The sequence below is a fragment of the Phialemonium atrogriseum genome (genome assembly GCF_030411735.1).
Source record: "Phialemonium atrogriseum strain 8032-3 unplaced genomic scaffold QBC33scaffold_2, whole genome shotgun sequence".
NCBI lineage: Eukaryota > Fungi > Ascomycota > Sordariomycetes > Cephalothecales > Cephalothecaceae > Phialemonium > Phialemonium atrogriseum.
The window spans coordinates 2,294,798-2,314,294 of NW_026848139.1; the positions used below are offsets into that span (position 1 = coordinate 2,294,798).

General features: G+C 53.0%; 6 protein-coding genes across 6 annotated transcripts; 3 read left to right on the top strand and 3 right to left on the bottom strand.

Moving 5' to 3' along the window:
- Positions 1-2,587: 2,587 nt before the first annotated feature.
- QBC33DRAFT_575755 (uncharacterized protein) lies at positions 2,588-4,688 on the top strand (the record flags this gene model as incomplete). Its single annotated transcript, XM_060430853.1, has 6 exons — positions 2,588-2,603; positions 2,903-3,243; positions 3,478-3,645; positions 3,765-3,915; positions 3,951-4,577; positions 4,663-4,688. The coding sequence occupies 6 exons, from the start codon at positions 2,588-2,590 to the stop codon at positions 4,686-4,688; spliced, it is 1,329 nt and encodes a 442-aa protein (XP_060288268.1).
- Positions 4,689-6,637: 1,949 nt separating this feature from the next.
- QBC33DRAFT_566187 (Intradiol ring-cleavage dioxygenase) lies at positions 6,638-8,404 on the bottom strand (the record flags this gene model as incomplete). The annotated part of the gene is made up of 5 exons (XM_060430448.1): positions 7,821-8,404; positions 7,624-7,755; positions 7,399-7,546; positions 7,138-7,305; positions 6,638-7,076 (listed from the first exon to the last, which is right to left on the bottom strand). Exons 1-5 carry the CDS (start codon positions 8,047-8,049, stop codon positions 6,638-6,640), a joined length of 1,116 nt encoding a protein of 371 aa, XP_060288269.1. The 5' UTR covers positions 8,050-8,404.
- Positions 8,405-11,381: 2,977 nt separating this feature from the next.
- On the top strand, positions 11,382-13,291 carry QBC33DRAFT_616227 (uncharacterized protein). The gene is made up of 4 exons (XM_060432662.1): positions 11,382-11,612; positions 11,703-11,958; positions 12,025-12,802; positions 12,869-13,291. The coding sequence occupies exons 1-4, from the start codon at positions 11,490-11,492 to the stop codon at positions 12,978-12,980; spliced, it is 1,269 nt and encodes a 422-aa protein (XP_060288270.1). The 5' UTR covers positions 11,382-11,489; the 3' UTR covers positions 12,981-13,291.
- Positions 13,083-14,930, bottom strand: QBC33DRAFT_525552 (putative MFS transporter; the record flags this gene model as incomplete). Its single annotated transcript, XM_060426823.1, has 2 exons — positions 13,083-14,080; positions 14,148-14,930. The coding sequence occupies 2 exons, from the start codon at positions 14,928-14,930 to the stop codon at positions 13,190-13,192; spliced, it is 1,674 nt and encodes a 557-aa protein (XP_060288271.1). The 3' UTR covers positions 13,083-13,189.
- Positions 14,931-15,857: 927 nt separating this feature from the next.
- Positions 15,858-17,928, top strand: QBC33DRAFT_174076 (S-adenosyl-L-methionine-dependent methyltransferase). The gene is made up of 9 exons (XM_060422368.1): positions 15,858-16,080; positions 16,168-16,214; positions 16,291-16,428; positions 16,511-16,577; positions 16,633-16,660; positions 16,731-16,743; positions 16,823-17,255; positions 17,341-17,425; positions 17,536-17,928. Exons 1-9 carry the CDS (start codon positions 15,970-15,972, stop codon positions 17,694-17,696), a joined length of 1,083 nt encoding a protein of 360 aa, XP_060288272.1. The 5' UTR covers positions 15,858-15,969; the 3' UTR covers positions 17,697-17,928.
- Positions 17,929-18,431: 503 nt separating this feature from the next.
- On the bottom strand, positions 18,432-19,304 carry QBC33DRAFT_555224 (uncharacterized protein; the record flags this gene model as incomplete). Its single annotated transcript, XM_060429612.1, has 3 exons — positions 18,432-18,554; positions 18,590-19,117; positions 19,182-19,304. The coding sequence occupies 3 exons, from the start codon at positions 19,302-19,304 to the stop codon at positions 18,432-18,434; spliced, it is 774 nt and encodes a 257-aa protein (XP_060288273.1).
- Positions 19,305-19,497: the final 193 nt, after the last annotated feature.

The window sequence follows — 19,497 nt, forward strand, 5'->3', positions numbered from 1 at the left end:
CGATAGCAGGGGTTCGTACGACCCGGATAAATGGGCAACAAATTGCAATATCCAGAGTTGTTATATGGGTAATTCTAGATCGTTCTTAAACATTTTGTGCGGGGTATGGCAGTGCGTTGTCACCATGAAGCATTGGGCATGGTTTGGGCAACGACTTCGTAGCAACCTTCGATCTATATAGAGAGAAGTCCATTTCGAAACTGGAGATATCACTAGGAAGGCCTCTATCTCGGCGCGATGGCATACTCGTTGCGCGGTGCCCTCCCTTCTGTCTTGGCCCTACTTGCAACTGTTTCAAGAGCTGAGAACCTACCCACATCCCTCTGGCCGGCCGAAGCATGCACCGACAAATCTTTCAGTATCCCCAGCTGGACAATTCGAGACTTTGCGAGCAACGCCTCGGTGTCTTTCACACTGACAAATCGGGTGACCGAGGAGTCGTCGTCACTCAGCTGCCCAATAAGCGCAGGCGAATGCGCCGGTATCAAGGGAGATGAGCTTAAAGTGACCGTACAGATCAATGACGGATCTGCCCAAATATCTGTTGAAGATGTTTGGACATGTAACGACAAGAAGACACTCCACGATGAGCCAAAGACGTGCGTGTTTTACTGGAGGGGGTGATGCTGCTCTTCAGCCAGGACCAACTGACATGTTGACAAACCCCCAGGATCCAGTTCAAAGCCACCGGCAACGCAACGCTATCACTAAACTGCATATCCGGAGACGATGCACGAACCTGTGCCTCAGCACACGACGTAGACCTCGTCAAAGGTTCTTTGACCGAGCCCATCCAACTGGAGATGTCACCACCCGCCGACGGGGCCGCATCCAGCAAGGCCCCGACATGTCAGGCTATGGTCGCTCCTCCCTCCTGGGAGCTGAAAAGCATCGACTACTGGAATAACACGTACGGCAACATGTGGACCGGGCCGCAAATCGGACGGGGCATGGACATGGACATTGTGAACTCGGCGTCCGGTGACACCGTCCAGTGTAGAATCCTCTTCAGCATCAACCCTTACGAGGCGCCGGCGACGAAAACGGGCCAATGCTGGAGAGAGGCATACGCGTCATGGCAAGAACCAGCGGGAACGGGACAGATATGGACCGAGTTCGCTTTCGATGAGGAGACACACAACATCCAGCTGGAGCAGACGTGGTTCTGTGAGGATCAATTGTCCATGAAGGCGTGAGAATCCTTGTCGCAGTGAGCCCTACTCCCTCAGTGCGAAATCGCTAAGTAACTCTGGCAGATCTGCTGTCAAAGCAACAGTGGCCACAAGGCTTCCACTGAACTGCACAGTCAACGACTTCGGTAACGTAACAGTCTCGTCCCCATTTCCTGGAGCCGCACAGGTCCACTATGTGCGGACGCACTGCACCAATGACGGTGTAACAATAACCGGAGAGGTCGCCTCGCGGGAGGATCTGCCCCCGTTCTCCATCCAGGACCCGTACCCAACCGTGGGCGGCTGCACCGTCGACTCCATCGTTGCCCCGTACTTCACGGTCAGCGATCTGCAACTAAACATTACGAACAGCAACGAGGACCCCTCCGACGCTGAGATTTCATTCCTCCTCGGTACACTCTCCGACTATCTCGCGGCTGTGACACAGCCGATCAACATCTCTAGCACTCCTGGCTCTCCGCCTGCCGGCGACTGGCATGCTTGCTCTACCTATCTGGGATGGCGGATTCCGGAGTGCGATTTTAGGTACGACTTTGGGGCAAACAGGATCGAGGTACACCAGGAGTGGATATGCTCAGATAAGGGCGATTATAGAGAGTAAGTCTCCCCTCTCCTATGCTCTGCTCTTCTTAATTCGGTTTCATGTTGTTGTGTTCGTGTTTAATAGCGACGAATCTTTGGAATGGACACCAAAGCGCTAACTACTTGTGTGTCCTTCTGCCTCAGGATTGAATTTAATGGCACAGGCTGGGCCACTTTGCCTCTCTCCAACTGTTCTGCAGAGGGTGATGGGAGTGTGTGTACATTCGAGGACCCTTCAGCAACAGTGATGATTGAGCCAGGCACGGTTGAGTTTTATAATCTATGATCAAGACTACGGATCGAATTTAATGTTAGTCGGCTTCAATTGGATTATATCTTGATTGGAATGCAACAGTACCCAAATAATTCGACCTTTGCTTCATCCAAGAGGGTCGCTGAATCGGAGCGGTGGACGGGGTCACGCCTGATTGAGCCGTGTGTCGCACCCATATTGGTTCGGTTTGCTGCTCTCAAAGGTTGGGGTTGACCTCTGGCGGACTTTCAAACTCCAGCCTACCGGGGGATTTTCGATAATTAAACTTGGACGGTCTTCGGTATAGCTTACGGCAAAGTTGTGTCGTCGTTCCGCCATCTTTCTCCAGCATCATTAAGCGTCAACCAAGTCTGGTAAGGAGAGCTATCGTCAGTATATAAGCTTATAGCGCCGCAACTCGAGTCTAATGTATGCGTGTTTCTACCTTCTATGAAGAAGATAAATAACACAACTCTTTATGGCTCACATATTTCCAAAGGGATGACGGTGCGTAGACGTCGGTTATCTAGAGGTTGAACTGGTGGCATTGGTCGCCAGAATGATGGGAATTGAATGTAAGAGAGAACTGTGCAGTACTAGATGAAGGCGTCTGAAGTAGGAAGGGGGAGAGGGGATGGCTCGTCGCTTGTGCTTCCCGTGAAAGTTACTGCCTCCTGAGGGAGGTAATAGGGGTGACCCAACGCCACAAGTTGAAAGCCGGGCTGCTATGCCCCTGGTGGCTTGAACCGGAAAATCATGCTGCCGTAAAAAAGGTGGATACCTAGGTCCGGGTACGTCGGCTTCCGGTCCCGTCACTTGCTCCATTTGGACTCTCACTCTCGGAAGGCTCGGAAATACAACGAGACAACAACAGTTGATTTTTTCAACCGTGACCCAATCGCCTACGAATCAGCTGTGCGCCATGAGGACAACATCATCAACAAAATCGGCTGGGTTCCGGCGACACAGGAACTGTACAAATGCCTGTGCTACCCGCCACAGCGACGTGGAATTGCAGAGCTGACATCGCTGCACCTCAGTCTCAACGGCGATTCGCACCGCAACTTCCGCTGCATCGTCCCGAAGCCAATAACCTGGATCCGAGGGAGCCTCAGCGTCTATCTCCCAATCCACGAGGAGGACGAAGTTGGCAAGACTGTGCGGAAGGTCTTAGACTGTGCGAAGGTCCTGATGCGATGTCCCATGGCCCACAAAGTTGGCCGAGGATCGCTACCCGGGCACGGTCGACGAGAAGCTCAGCTGCTCAGCTGTCACCTACATCTAGATGCAAAGAAACTGTCCGGACATACCTACCTATCCCGCAATTGCTTGGCTTTGGGTTTTCAGATGGCCGACATGTAAGTACCTATCTGACCATAACAAACATAAATATTGGTGGGACTGCCTACCTAGGTAGTCAGGCGCGCAAGTTTACCCATGTCAACCAAGTCTCGACCGCTCTACATCCGCTGGGTCACGGCGATACGGCAATATATTGCTGCCTTGCTCCGACGTCCAATCCCGTCACAGTATGTCCAACATCCGTCGAACCACTTCCGCAAGACAGGATACACCCTGCTCGATTACGTCGAACCAGCGACAGGCCAGATGCTATCTGTTACATGAAGCAAGCAGTGCAAGGACGACACGATGCGTCGGAACCTAACCTCTTCCGCGGCATTGCACGCTTGATGCTGTCCGTTTCACGCGTTCCGTTGCCTCGCCTCGAATTCCAGCACGATGGAACTATCTCGTTGACAAACCGCCCGTTGAGGTGCGGCATGGCGATCCTGGAGAACGACGGCGCGCCGCGGGTGATGCACAGGAACGACACTTATACATGCGTGGAGCCCTACGTGTCGGATATGTTGACTTTCCACGATGGCCGTTTTCTTGCCCAGCCGAATGCGGCAAACCATGAGAGGGATGTCGTTATCAGATGGCTGTGCGGGCTCTCCTGAGAGCCATCTGTTTTCGTTACGAGGACAGAGACTTACGACATAGTCCCTTTGTGATACAGTTCACCGATCTCCATGCAAGCAACATACTGTGGAATATTACCAGTGTCATCGATCTCGAGTGGATATGCGCCCAGCCGCCTGAGATGCTCGACTTACCGTACTGGATTGCTGGGCAAGGTATCGATGAGGTTGGTGATGGTGAGAACTTGGAGACCTATGTTAAGACACGGGAGGAACTCATACAGCTTCCCGAGGACGAAGAGCGGAAGCTGGCGCTGGATCGGGAGTTCAGCGTCCCGGTCCCGGTCTCCAAGATCATGCGACGTGCGTGGAGCTGCAAGGCTTCCTGGTTCACTCATTGCCTAGACTCTGACAACGGCATGTACGCACCTTTTGACCAGCATCTGCGACCGAAGTTCATCCCGTTTTACTTGACGGAAAAGATGGAAGCCTTGATATCGAAGTTCTGGCGCGAGGGTGCTCACGGGGTGGTTGCACAGAAATTGAAAGAGACGGAGGACTATGTCCAGACGCTTCGAAAGCTCTTTGGCAAGGATATGGAGATCCCAAATGGGAAGGAAATATTAGGTAAAGCAACTCAGGGCGACTGGCTGGTTATTGGAGCGAGACTCTTTGCTAGACTCGGCATTTACCTTGTCGAAGTGCTCTTTAGCCTCTTGTGGCTCTCCAGAGGAGTGACTCCATCGACCAGGGTCTTTTCCATGGTCGGCCGACGGAACGAACCAACGAGACCGAAGCCCCGGCCGGTTGAGATCACGAGACTGGAAGGAAGCTATTGTCCACCGCTTTCACGACGCGCTAGCTGAGACTGTCGGGATACCAAGAGTATGTTGCGGTTGCTGATCCACCTACGTCGACGGGCTGGGAGAGAACAACCGAAACTTCAACTTACACAACCATGCTGACCGTATCGAGACCATCCATATCCAATAACTGGAACTCACGTCATTACTGGTAGTCGGCTACACAAGGTTAGCTGCGCCCTAAGTCAACTGCAAGTCAACTGCACCGCAGTCAATCAGCCAGTCGCATCACCTTCTACATAAGGGTTAAGTACATGTAGTTTCCCCTTGAAGGATAAATCCCACGTGGCCTTCTCTTTCCACACAAGAAAATAACAACTTCGCAAAAGCCTGGAGTAGATAAGCGGTAACTTCCCGCCTGCTCACAATGTCGAGCAAACCCTCAATTCATTACGGAGTCATCCCCTCCACCAACCCATCCACATGACCAAGTCCCAACCCGGGATCGGGGAACATTGACGTCAGCAATGTCGATGTTATCTAGGTACATCAATACCCATGCCGCCTCCGACTTCGGCATTTTTTTCACGGGCATCAACGAATCTGTCCATCATGCAGTCAAGCAAGTGACCAAGCATGTGGCCAGAGATCTTTGTCGCACTGTGAGCTTGAACGCCGGCGAGTGCTCGTGCGTGGTGGTCATGTCGACGGAGAAGCCGAGGACGAGTTGATGTGGAAGAACGACTTTCCGTGTCACACTGAGGAGGATCTGCAAGCGGAAATTGTATTGAAGTATTGGAGGAAAGGTTTCTGGGAGACGGCAAGGGTTCACATGTTGAAGTATCAGTCAGATCAAACACCCAGTTCGGCCCTTTTTCTACCGACATGGTTGTATTGTTGTATGGGAAGTGATACTTCAGGGCCAAAGGCTCTTGAGGCACCGTTTTAGCTGCTGTGATGCAGCAGCGTTGGTTTCTATTCGCTAGAATACGTGGCAGTTTGGTTGTGTGACCGATGGGTAGTTCCTTGTGACGTGCTGTGTGTATAAGTAGGATGGATGAGGTTTGCAAAAGAAGGGATTGATGCCGCTCCATTGCCTTGAGCATTCACATTCAAAGCTACGATCTCATTATCCTATTTACACTATCTTTAAGTGCCACATGGTAATTACATATATCTTCTCGTCCTCTCGTTTTAGCAATCACCTTCTAGTACCTCTGACGAGACGAGACTCTCTGGAGTTTTGGCCAACATCATGCCAGTGGCTGCCAAAGGTAACTGACCAATATCTCGTCCGAGTCATGATCCGTCCAACATCACTCACACCCCCATAGTATTCCTGCTCTCACTGAGCATCCTGCAACTGACCACCGCAAATCCACTCCTCGAAGGCGAGGACACGGGCGTCTCTCCCGCCGTCACCATCGTCTTCGTCTGCAACGACAGCGATCTCGGCAACAAGTGCAGGCACGCACCGTACAACTTCCGTTGCACCAGCGAGAGCTATATAACATACGATGTGCCGTACGATCTGTGTAGCGACAGAACGAGGTGCTCTTGCGAGGCTATTTGTACCAACCCGAGGACTTGCTAAGGATGCACTGCTGTGTGGCAGCCCTAGAGGCTCTGGTCGAGACATGATTTCTTTTTCGTTGGATGTGACTCGGCCGGTATTTTATTGGGCTCGGTCGAGACCGTGCTGGTCGTTGAGAAGGTCTAAGGTCCGATTCCGGGAAGAGCGGATTAGAAAGTCACAGCCTCTGGGAACAGCCAAATCCAAATAGGTAGATGGAAATTGTGCGCGGATAGAAGGGCTGCGCGGGAAAGTTATAAAACTACATCAACCAAACTATCATGGTTGCGATAATTCGCCTTTCAAGTCTCCTACGGAGTGCCGCCAAACCCACCGCCAAACCCGCCGCCGAGTCCCCCGCCACCACCACCGGGGAACCCGCCGCCGCCCAGGCCGTTGCTGTTCGCCTTGCCGCCTTCCTTGTATACCGTCGCCGCGGCGGACACGGTACGCGTGTACGACGTGTTGACGCCGATGCTGAGCCACGCCAGCAGTCCGTCTTCCAGTCGATCACCCAGCAGTGTGTATTCCATCAGCGGATCGGCTGTCGCAGCTTCCCCGGCCAGGATGAAGTCTTGTGCATTCGTAGTCAGGGCCTGTCGGTTGGTATTGTACGGCGCCAGCTTCTCGATCTCGGTAATCAGGTCCTGGTCGAAGTACATCTGCCCCACGTGGGAGGCCGACGTGTCAATGACGCTGCCGTTCTCGTGGGCCGTCGCGCTTGGATGGACCATGACGTGGATGTGTATGCTAAGCAATGCAGCGTTCCAGTCAACTCATTTCTCCACGTCACACAAAAGGGTGGCCTTACGTTCTGCCAATGTAGTGCCCCGGGAAGATGGTCTGGAACTGGACCGCGCCGTCCTCGTCTGTTTTCTGGAAGCCGCGGAGAAATGTGCTGTCGAGATTGCTTGGGTCTGCGGCCCAGACACCATTGCCGCTGGCGGTGACTCCGCCATAATACCGGTCGAGTTGCAATCTAGGTAAACAGAAGTTCACGGTCAGCTTTGTCCTTGGCGTATTTGTCTGCGGGCACGGTTGAATCCAAAGAGAGTCATTTTGAGATCGGGACAATAGTGGGTTTTGCTTACGCCAGATCTCGAGCAGCTTGGCCGTCACCGGCTCGCATGTCTCCACATCGACGACTTGTACATCTATCGTTAGAGGAACGCCGACTTGATCCTCGACGACGTCCTGGCGAACAGACTCGCCAGCGACATCTGTTGAAGAGGTAGTTAGCGACTGTGTCAACCTAAGTGTCTCCCCCAAGAGGTCTGAGGAAGGCTCTCATGCTTACAGTAGGGACCCTCAGTAGCCTCGGGGTTGAGAACGCACGACTTGTTGCCCGAGAATACAACCGCCGCATCGGTGTCTATGGTATAGTTCTTGGTTGACTTGTGTGGTTTCTTGAGGGATGAGATCTGTCGGACTGCGGTCTGTGAGCCTTTGGTTTTCTCGTCGAGTTCCTCGGGCCAACCACGGCCATTTTCTCACCTTGAAGGCCATCCCTTTTGAAGAGCTTGGTGGCCAGGGTAGCTCGGCGCTCGATAGAACGCTGCTCGAGTCCGCGAGATCTCATGCGATTGGTACAGTGGCTTAGATCGTTCCTATTGCGGGAGAGGAAATCACGGCGGACAGCTACTTCTTCAGCAATGTTGTGGCCGGGATGGCCAGAGACGCCGGCGATCACCAGAACGCCGGAGAGGACCGAAACAAGGCGCATACTGACTTTTGTCGAGTTTTGAGGCAAGACCAATGGAGAGAAGGTTGCAGGAATCCGATGACGAACCGGTGTTGCACCGGAAGTAGGTACCAGATGAGGGTTTTATATCTAAAAGCCATTTTCGGGAGGATGGCACGTTGGCCTTTGGTATCACTTCCTGTCTTGTACGCAACAAGCCGAGACGAGTTGTCCGACAGGGCAATAGCTTTGATTGTAACAATGTCGTCCTCAGATCATCCCCCGCAAACAGAGGCCACCAATCATGGTGGAGCCATTAGAAACAGACAATTTATTCTCGGGAGTCCCCTCTATTGTTCCTGCAGCAGTCCAGACTTTTGGAACAGAAAATGCATTTTGGCCAATTTCCTATAATGAAAGTTGTCGTCAGGTTCTGAGAAAGATGCCGCAGAGGGACGAGTCGGCCAATAGGGTATTTGTACAGACGGCTTGGCGACTCGTCACGATGCATAAATGGGTTGCCAAGACTACCCAGAACCGCCGAAAATATCCTGGGTGACGACCTGCAAAGAGCAACCACTTCTTTAGTTGAAAACACACATAAGAAGCTTACGACGCCGCAATATGGACCGCAGCGCTCTGGCTCGTCCCAAACGCCCCTCTGACCAGCTGTCCCTTGTCGGTTCAAGCCATAGACATTGCGATTTCAGGAAACGTTACGCATGGTAGCGACATACTGAAGAAGTAGCACAAACACTGCATGGTGGTTGAGCTAACATCCAGTTCTTTCAGAGTTAGTCATATCCCTGCGGACAAGCCAAGTCAAGCGAGGTATAGCCATCCCCCCACAGCTAACTAACCTGAACGACACACATCAGTCCTCTTAGCAAACAAAGTGAGTTTTTGGAAAAGATGTTGAGAGAAAAAGTGCGGCACGTTAGGGCTTGCATCAGGCAAGAAACAACGACGAGATAGACAATAGAGAGGAAGAGCGACCACGTTGATACAGGCATTTGGTGTTAGGGCTTGGAATTAGAACGATCAATGAACACTAGCTCAGCATTAATACAGGCGTTTGTTTGGGCTGGCTACCCAACTGCAACTCAAAGCAAAGGCATCAGTGCATCAGCCCGTCTCCTGACTAGCAAGGACCTACCTTTCCTAGAGTGGGGCGAATGAGGATGGGACGTTGCCGTGGAGACAAGGGGAAGCCAATAAGCAACGCGCTTGCACTTTCGAAGTACGCAAATTTAGATACAAGCGATACGGTTTCTCAGCATCCCGTAGAAGCCATACTCGGCCAAGAAGGATTTACTGCAAGCTGAGTCATAGAGGTAGGCAGGGGGGGAAAAAGAAGGGAGAAGAAGGAACAGCTCCACAGGGTCAGTGCGCACAGGCCACCCCCTTTTTACCCCTTTTCACGATATGCCTCCATGGATCCCAAGTCGATAGAACGACCATCCTACCAAATATTTTGAGTTTGGGGACTGCGAATGCGGTGGAGGTCCCGCCTCGATTAAATGGGGTCGTCACGGAATGCCCAGGAATACTCGAAAGGCGCTGGAGAAGCGCATCAATGTAGTCCAGGATGCAGTCATCCTCGGGACTTTGTTGGACTGTTTTTTGCTCGACAATGGGAAGGTGGGTTTCGGTCAGGTTGCCTTGAAGGCACTCCCGAAGTTTCTGACTTATCGGATCCATTTGGTGAGAGGGAATGAGCTGCCATATAGAGATTAGGATGGTTTCCTGTGATAGAACGCAAAGGGGAATGGAACAAAAGAAGATTGGTCATGGATGGCGTATTCAAACTTGTGGTATCAGTTGCCATCATTCTTGGTTCTGTTCAGCAAACGCAGTAAGACTGAGCCGCATTGTGTTTAGATCAACTCCATGGGAAGTGCGTTAAGACGCCTTGGTTCTTGTAGAGTGGTATATACTTATAGCAAGAATTTTCCCCCGCCACTACTCGTCTTTACGATATTACTTCCATACGCAGTTCACCACGCTGAAACCAATATCTGATGACTCTTCTCCATTAGTCTTCGAGAGCCCGCTACCCGCAAATCGCTTTACCCGGTGGGATATATGCGAGGCTTCGTTCTCATACTAGCCACGGGGTTCGTTAGACTATGGTCTCTGCAAGACACTAAGATCTTTGGGTGATGGCCTTACCCTCTCGGGATTCGTCAGGCGGTAGTACTGAACATTCACGTCGAAAGTTCCGTCACCATGGTCCTTCAAAACCATGCCCTTGGCCTCGACGTCTTCAGCTTATGCATTAGACATGGAATGTGGCGAGCATATTTGGAAACCTAGAACTTACAATCTCCTCCAACTAAGCAGAGTTGCTTGTCAGTAATCATTGGCTTTACCGTACGGCGGGAAGACGGACGAGGAGTAATTACACATGATAAGAAACTTAACATCGTCGCCCTCCTTCAAACTGGCTGCCATGATGCAGTGTTTAGAGTCGGTCCAGACAGGAGAGAGCTTGAGATATCGCGTAATTTGCTAAGTCGGGAGGGAGTGATCGGTGCTTGACAGACGTGCCTTAGAATTACAGGCACATCTAGAATAAGTCAGAGGTTTCAGATATATGTACAGTTTTCGATCCGTGTGCTTGAAAACCCAGTTCTGTAATTACTCGATAGGCGTCACCATCTGCCCTGTTGATTCACCTGTGAATTGTTAACAGTGTATGTTGTCGGTGAACAAGTAATTATCCTAAGAGAACCCGCCGAGAAATTGCGGTTGCAACTGCTATTCACCTCTAACTGCAATGCCAGCCCTCCTCTAGGGTGCAAAGGTGACCATGACCAGATAGATCGACAGCTCTCGGATCTGATTAGCCCCTGGCAAAAGTCTCCATGTTATTACAAACGGCCCCGAATGTCTGGCCATGGTTAACAATTGTTTGGGACAAAGGTAAGAAAGGTACCTACTGTTCGGTGGCCCAATTGGCCAATTAATTACTAATCATCCTATGGTGACTAATAAAGAGGGAAGAGGCAGAAGTGAGAATCGCCCCGCCCCTCAGTCATTCCCATTGTGTCCGCCGCTCCGCTTCCCGGCCCCACCCAATCCCCGTCCCTCCGTCCCTCCGACAGCGCGGTTCCGAGTTTGGGCTCCGGGAGCAAAGATACAGGAGGTAGGTTTAGATAGGTATACGCAACATCAACCCCTCCGCGTCAGACACTCCTCACTCGCTTATCATCAGATTAACGAGGGTGGAACCAGAGTTCGGCAGTTTGTAAGTTACTTGGCGTCTCTGATTGTTAGGTACTTATGACGTAAATCTACCTCCACCCAAGACTCCCCCTCACGAAGGCCCAGTCTCGGCGGCCCAATCGAATGACAAATACGTAGGTAGTTGCATTTGATGCTGCGCAGACCAAGCATTATATAAAGAGTCCAGCTGCGGGCCGTGGTAAATTTATAACGAAGTCCTGCCCATACATACAACAGCACCACACATCATCGCCATGGATCAGGTTCAACGCATCGGCTCGAAAGGCATCTACTACGGCCTCCCTGTCTTTCCAGACAATGTGGAGGGTCTTACGGCCATCGTGACTGGAGCAAATGGAATCTCGGGCGATCATATGGTAAGCAAGGCCTCCGAATCTCACCTGCCGACCAATTGTGCTGGGGCAGAAAACTCACACTTCGGTGTCTTACCTTGTCTTGATGTTTAGCTCCGTGTCCTTTGCGAGTCCCCCAAGCGATGGACCAAGATCTACGCCGTCTCCCGGCGACCACCAAACGGGGTGTGGCCTAGTCAAGTCGAACACGTCTCAATGGATCTTCTCCGACCACCCGAAGAATTAGCAGTTCAGATGACGGAACGCGGGATGAAGGCTGACTACGCCTTCTTCTTCGCTTATATCCAACCGAAGCCAAAGGAAGGGGGGAATATCTGGAGCGCTGCTGATGAGCTTGTGAAGATCAATAGTAAGTTTAATTTCAAATGCAGACTCAATTAACTGTGACTGATGGGAGCGTTTCCTTCAACTACAGCCCAACTTCTGAGCAACTTTTTGGAGTCGCTGGCCCTCTCCAAGAGTCTGCCAAAGAGGGTCCTTCTCCAGCTAGGCGCCAAGTACTACGGTATCCATCTAGGGCCAGCTGCCGTCCCCCAAGAGGAGACGGACCCGCGTGTGAACCTGGAACCGAACTTCTACTACGCACAGGAAGACTGCCTCCGTAACTTCGCCGAGAAGCACGGCATCGGGTGGAACACCACCCGTCCATCCTGGGTCCCCGGAGCTGTCCCTGACGCAGCAATGAACGTGTGCTTGCCGTTAGCAATTTACGCTGCTGTCCAGAAACATGTCGGAAAACCCTTGGAATATCCTGCAGATCTGGCTGCCTGGGAAACAAATCAGACCATGTCGTCTGCTCTGCTAAACTGCTACCTCTCCGAGTGGGCCGTGCTAACGGACAAGGCCGAGAATCAGAGTTTCAACGCATCTGACGACTGTGCCTTCACGTGGGGCAAGTTCTGGCCGAAGCTGGCGGCACGATTCAACATTCCATGGACTGGCCCTGCCGACGACCTTTCGCTGTACACCGAGCTTGAGACTCCTTATAATCCGCCACCCCGCGGGTTTGGTCCGCCGGGGAAGATGCGGTTCCGGTTCACTCTTGTCGAGTGGGCGAAGCGGCCCGAAGTGCAAAAGGCCTGGGAAGAGATCGCGAAGAAGCATCAGCTGCGTGATAGGACTCTTGGAGATGTGGATAGGATTTTCGGATTCACTGATTTGGCCCTCGCTTCTCCGTCTCAGATCAACTTCAGGTGCGTTTCAAACTCGGTAGACCTCTTTTTTCGCACGTAATCGCTGACATATTTATGATATCAAAGTACCATCAAGGCCAAGAAACTGGGGTTCTTCGGCGGTGTCGATAGTACGGAATCCATTTTCCAGGTTTTCCGGGAATTTGGCGATTTGAAGATGATCCCTCCCCTTCCTTGAAGAGTGATCAGCTAGCCAGGGGCCTTTCTCAGGAAGCGTCAGTTCGAGAATTTGCAAAAGTCTATAATAGTTATCCCCCCCCCCCCCCCCTCCTCCAATAACCTTCATTTCAGTAGCACAGAAAATTGCAAATTGGCCACTACAAGTAATAATTATCGGTTATAAGAAGCTGAGAGTTTCCTCCGAATAGCAGCAGAGCAGCCCAAGAATTAAGAAGACGAGCTTCGCGCTCTCTCAAAGCGTTGGTATCTCTCCTCCCTCCACTTGGGACCCCATTTCCGCACAATGAATACGCACGAGCTTCCTGCCAAGACGATTAATCCCATGAAGAGATACGTGAAACCGTAGCCCCACGCGTCGATGATGTACTGCACAACGGCCGTTCCCACGGCACTCAGTGTCGCCCTGGTCAGGTTGAAGGTCGACGAGACCCGTCCCGGATTCATGGGATAGAGATCGACCAGTAATGTCGTCAAGATGGATACGGGCCCGCTGAGCCCAACGCCAGCCAGGAACAGGATCACGAGCGGCGCCGCGAGATTCACTCCCGAATCGACAACCCAGCCCCAGGCGATAATCATGGCCACGGCCAGCAGAGTCCAAGGCCACATCAGGTCCAGCCTCGCCCGCTCGATCGGGAACTTCCTCAGATCGTCGCCACGCTTGCGGTCGGGCGCTATCCCGATGCTCTTCGCCACCCTCGCGTAGTTCCAGTTTAGTAGCCGACCCACGGTGGCGGAACCCACGACCGAGCCCACGGCAAAGGGGATATAGCAGAGGCCGACTTGCAGGTCGTTGAAGTCGTACCGTCGCCGGATGACGTCCTGAAGAGGCACAAGCATGGTGTAGTTGGCCATGACGAACAGGGACATGAACAGCATGAGCAGCCCCACGTCTTTCTCGAACATGATGAGGACTGCCGCCCAGATGTTGGGGATGGGGAACTTCCTCGTCTTGGGCTTCTTAGGTTCGACCTGGGCCTGGCCGTTTGGATCTGATTCGAGATCGCGGCGCCTCTTGCGTCTTTGCAATATGGATACCAGGGAATCATTGAGTTTCGGCGGCGGAATCGATCCGTTACCAACGATATTGCGGGCGGTCTGGAACGGTCAACATTAATTGTCAGGCAATCGGTTTTGCGGAGAGCTTCTACGACTCATGACTTGCCTCAGGTACGAACGGTAAATATATGGCTAGAAAGACGCCCGCGGCAATGACCAAGAACCAAAACGTCGAACGCCAGCCCAAGAACTGGGTGAGAATCCCACCCAGCACCGGTGCTAGAGCCGGCGCGAACATGACGCTGGCCTGCACGGTGGTGATGTATCCGCCCCTATCGGCACTGGTCGTGAAGTCGGCCATGACGGCACTGCCGATGGCCACGGTCGCGCTAGAGCCTGTACTCTGCAGGGCCCGCAGCACCATCAGCGCCGCGTAGTTGTTCTGCAAGGCTAGGCCGATGTTGGCGCCTAGATAGATGGCAAAGGTGAGGGCATAGACCGGCCGCCGGCCGATCTGGTCGCTGAGGTCGCCAAAGAACACGGGCGCCACGGCCTGCATGACTTGATAGACTGTGACGGTGAGGTTGATCTCGCTAAGGGAGCGGTGGTAGGCCGCGGCGATGGGCGTGATGGCTGGCAAGTAGATGAAAGAGGAGAACGGGGAGAAGAGGGTGCTGAAGACGGTCATGAGCACGAGGAAGAGTTTGGTCCGCGACGAGAAGACGGAGTGCACGGGCCGCGTCGATTGCTCATCGGTGTTGAGAGTCTGAGTCTCGCCCACGTTGCGGACAGTCCCATCGTCGGCGTCATCGGTGTTGTTCCCTGGGATAGTCGTCGCCGCAGCCTCAGGCTCGACGTTTGTAGTAGCATGGCGGCGGTCTTCAGATGCACCAAGCCCACCGCCCAGCTCAACCTCCTTCTCGTTAGCTGAGCTAGACATTTTCGACATCCTGTTTATTCTGGAATTCAGAAGAAAAATGGGGTTTATGTACATAATTTGGCCTCCTGCCGATTCGGCACCGAGGGGGACCCATTTCGGTGGCTGTTAGGTGGTCAGTGCGCTGTAGGTGTCAGCGGCCCGCTCTAACTGCCCGCAGGTGCTAAATATTATCTACAGGCCGTCAACATCTACAGTCTACCTCCAGGCAGGAGTTACGAACATTGGGCCCACCAAGGAATGTCAAATAACGCCGTTTGGGGGCAGGGCTGCGAATTGGTCTAGCAGACCCCAGTCTCCGGAGCCGCTGGAGCCGGTCAGCCGGTTAGAACTCTTGCAGAGCTGGGGGAGCGCAAGCCAGTCGGTGATGTTGTCGGCGGGAGAGAGGTGTTGAACGCCGGAAATTCTCACGAGGGCGCGTACTCTTCCAGTTGGAGAGGGGTTGGGTTTGACTTGCTGACCACGTAGGAATGACCAATCAACAGCTTTGGATGGCTCAGTCCAGCGCACCGCCCATTGCTGAGCAGCACCGCAGAATGGAGATGAGTAATTATGGGGCCAATACAGGAAATGGCATGATGGCACGGAACGACAACAAGAAGAGGACTCTTGTAATGCTTACGTAGCGATGCTGCGCGAGAGCATGTATTTGCATGCTGCTATCAACCCAACATCCGTCTGCATTAGAAAAGGGCCCTTCCCGGTCGAATGAGACGTTGGCAACAGCCCTCTTTCTGCAGGAACCCCCCACGCACCTAACCGTTTCAATATCAACTGAAGCCAACTGTGTGTCCAATATTAGTGGCTCGGGCCCCCTTGCCTGCATTCCCGACCCTTGTATCGACGCCACTTCAAGACATCATAACATCCGATGTACGGATTACTGTGGTACCTAAACCATAGCGACTACTGATGTAGAATCTAGGCGTACCCCAGCATTTGATCTTTCCGAATTTAAACTCCCGCCCCCTCCACATCCCCGGTATTTCTATCGAGCTTCATCGACATAATTCTGCCGGCCTAGCCCGACGTGATAAAACCTTCGCGAACAATGGCCGACCAGTCCGCGCCAGCAGCTCCAATTCCTGGCAGCACAGACCAGAACCCTGCGTCACCTGTTCATCCGCTCCAGGCGGAGCTTATTCCCGCTGAACTACCAGAGGTAAGTGTGGTGTGGTACGAGAGTAGCCTGGGCGTCTGATGTCGAGGTTACGTCCTGAGCTAATGCCAACTGCTTCCTTGCTTACAGGATAACGAGGACGACGACAATGACTCGGCTCTTGGTGTCAATGACGCGCAAGTGCTCCTGACGCTGAGGAATCTTTGTATGTTTCTGTGTGGAAGCATGGGCTAACCTGGCATCTCCCCGCAGTTTGAGTTCGACCGCGTCTGTTGCATCAAGCGTCCTCCATTACCGAACCATCCAGGGCCGTACCTATCACAGCGAGAGATACAACACAGAGTATATCATGCCCAACGACGATCGGCAGAGCGAGTCCATCGACATCACGTAAGTCAAAACTATGAGATGATAACCCTACCAACGTTTAGTATCGTCGGCCACGATTGCTAACGACGCCCCTCTATCCCAGACATCATTATCTCACGCTTCTCCTTGGCGGCAAGCTCTTCCTTGCACCCATCAAAGACGACATTCAGGTTGGAGGACGCCTTGTTGCAGGGACCTAACTTCTTCTAGCTGACATTCGAATAGAAAGCTCTTGATGTTGGGACTGGGACAGGTAAGTCGCAGCACACCAGTTATTATTGGCAGAGCCGAGAGAATTGTTGCTAACACTTGGTTGGGGTCAGGAATATGGGCAATGTAATTAAAGACCAGACCAAATTCACTAGTCGCTAACCTTGCCAGAAACTGGATCTGCTAATGGGACGAATCCTCCTAGTGATTTTGCCGATCAGTTTACCAACACTGAAGTCATCGGCATGGACCTCTCTCCAACCCAGCCGACCTGGGTCCCGCCGAACCTCAAGTTTGAGCTCGACGACGCGACGCAAACGTGGAGCTGGCCTGATAGCACGTTCGACTTTGTGCACATTCGGTACCTCTTTGGTGGCATCGCCGACTGGAACGCGCTTTTCAAGCAGGCCTACCGCTGCTGCAAGCCGGGAGGCTGGGTCCAGTCCTGCGAGGCCGATGCCTCTGTCTCCAGTGATGATGGTACTGCCGATGGAATCCCTGCGATAAAGACGCTGAACACGCTCATAAAAGAGGGCGGGAAGAAGTTTGGCCGGAGTCTTTGCGTGCTTGAGGAAGACTTGCAGAAGAAAGGGTTTGAGGCGGCTGGTTTTGTCGATATCCAAGAGGTGAACTTCAAGGTATGGTCCTTTTCGCTCTCTTTACCCCAAATGATGAACTTGGGCCTGTCCATGTTCACGTGTTGATTTTTGCTTGCCTGCATAGGTCCCTGCCAGCGGGTGGCCCCAAGACCCCAAGATTCGAGAGGTTGGGCAGTTTGTCAAGTTGGCGTTGGAGAATGATCTTGAGGGTAGGTTTTCAAGGCTTGACGTTGGCTATTCTCGAGCCACAGCTATTCTCCTTTCCTTCTTTGGCGTTCCCTACATTGCTTCTTAGATGACAGGTGCTAACATGGATTAGGATACACGCTGATGCTATGGAAAAACGTCCTGAACTGGCCCGAAGAGGAGTTCCAAGTTTTCCTCATGGGCATGCGCAATGTCTTGAAAAACAAGCGTATCCATGGATATTTCAAGGTGCGCTATGTGTACGGGCGTAAGCCTGCGGATGGGATGGCTTAAAGCCTTTGCGTCCAGTGGTCTTCATTCTTCCGTTCGTTTCGGTTCCTTCCTCCCTCCCCTACGATACGCATGTTTTCCTCTTTCCTAGTACCTTAATTAGCTCTCCAATCTCATCCTTCTTCCGCACCGTGCGCTTTGGACGTGCCCTTGATCGGGTCCACACCCACGCGCTTTGCCTCCTGATTTAGAGCATCTATCCCCGCCTGCCCGAGTTGTGTCTCCCGCCTCCTCCAAGGTTGGGGGAACTCGGGGAAGTCGGGATTAGGGTTACGGCTCGTGTGGATGCCGCGAGGAGGCTGTCGGCTTGGCATTTTGCTTCTATGTTGGTTGGAGAGCTTTGGAGAGGACATCAGGGCGGTGATGATGTGAGGAAACATGTCTGCTACGCGTCGAGAGAGTTTTAGGTGATGGGAATTCTCTGCGGGCATGCGCCATTTGCTCTGCAGTTTGGAGGTCGCTTTCACTTATCTCCCCTGAATCAATCTCCACGGGTGTGGGCTGCCCAGCATCCCCCTTCCCCCCATAGCCTCGCAGAATAGGATCTTCGCGCATCCGATGGAGGAACTCTTTGGACAGCGGCATATACTGATCAGACCCGATCCATCGCGAGAACAACCACTCCCTGTCCCTGTACTTAGCCTCAAGCCAGCCCTGCGGAACCTACCCGCCGAGTTTCCTGATGATCCCGCTGTTCCACCACCGATGAACAGGAGAGATGGGCTTAGGACACGAGCCTTAGCGCTCCAGAAACTTATGACCCCATTCGCAGCGCCTGAACACAAGCGCAGTCTGGAAGTCGAGGAGGACGATGCGTCTGGGCGACGAGTGCGACACCAGCACATCCCATGGCCCTGTGGACTTGTGCACCATCCCGGCATGGAAGAGCGCGCGACCTTGGTCTCGATCACGGTGGCAAGAACATCAAGGCGCTCAGGCTCTGGGGGAAGCAGCTGGTAGTCAATCTCAGAGATGTCGATACTGCCGTCCCGCTCGGGGTAGGCGCCTGCGTGGAAGATCATGTCTTGCAGAGTTTCGCCGCTGATGAATTCGAGGAGGATCATGCGCACCGGGCGGAAAGCAGAGGGTGATGCACTGCATTCCACCAAGGAGGTCCACGAGCCGAAGTATTTGGGGACCACAGCTCCCTGGAAATTGGCCGGGATGACTTCGTAAGCGGCGGCCTCGCGGCTGTAGCTTTGGTCGGCAAGGTACATGCAGTCAAGGCCTTCATAGTCAGATAGGGGATAGTAAATGGCGTCGTAGATCTTAGCCACGTAATGGACCGACTGGTCAGAGTCCATATAGCAGCGCAGCAAACGTGGACCGCCAGTCTTGCCACGTCGTCGTTGGCTCAGATCGCCGATTATAGTGAGCACATGGGATTCGGCTTGTTTGTTCAAGGCCAGGGCATTCCGTCTCAACTGGAGGGTGCGAGATGACGGACGTCATATGGTCGACCGAAGGATCATTGCGGAGGCCACGAACTGGCTTTCGGATGGATTCCGCGTTCTTGTAGGCGCGCCCAAACGGCTCTGGGGGAACATGCCTATCAGTAGCGAGCTGTACGCCCGGCTGGTACAGCGCCGACGGATGCTGCTGTTCGGCCATTATGCTTGGGTTCGTTCGCGGAGTGGTTGCGAGAGGTGCGTGAACGAGGAATGGTGCACTGGCGGCGGAAAAAGGCAAAGCCGGAAGAGGCTGGTGGAAAAAGCCTAGGTAGCCGCCCATTCAAAGTTAAGTACGTGAAAAGGCGCAGAAGGTTTCAAAGTCAAACTTTGAAGGTTGGTAGGTTTGGTCACTC

What these genes read in the sequence shown, in the direction of transcription:
- QBC33DRAFT_174076 (XM_060422368.1), top strand. Translation starts at nt 15,970, where the DNA reads ATGGCCGACCAGTCCGCGCCAGCAGCTCCAATTCCTGGCAGCACAGAC. An exon ending in TTCCCGCTGAACTACCAGAG is followed by an intron (nt 16,081 to 16,167) that starts GTAAGTGTGGTG and finishes CCTTGCTTACAG; the next exon opens with GATAACGAGGACGACGACAA. An exon ending in GCTCTTGGTGTCAATGACGC is followed by an intron (nt 16,215 to 16,290) that starts GCAAGTGCTCCT and finishes ATCTCCCCGCAG; the next exon opens with TTTGAGTTCGACCGCGTCTG.
- QBC33DRAFT_616227 (XM_060432662.1), top strand. Translation starts at nt 11,490, where the DNA reads ATGGATCAGGTTCAACGCATCGGCTCGAAAGGCATCTACTACGGCCTC. An exon ending in GAATCTCGGGCGATCATATG is followed by an intron (nt 11,613 to 11,702) that starts GTAAGCAAGGCC and finishes CTTGATGTTTAG; the next exon opens with CTCCGTGTCCTTTGCGAGTC. An exon ending in CCGTCTCAGATCAACTTCAG is followed by an intron (nt 12,803 to 12,868) that starts GTGCGTTTCAAA and finishes ATGATATCAAAG; the next exon opens with TACCATCAAGGCCAAGAAAC.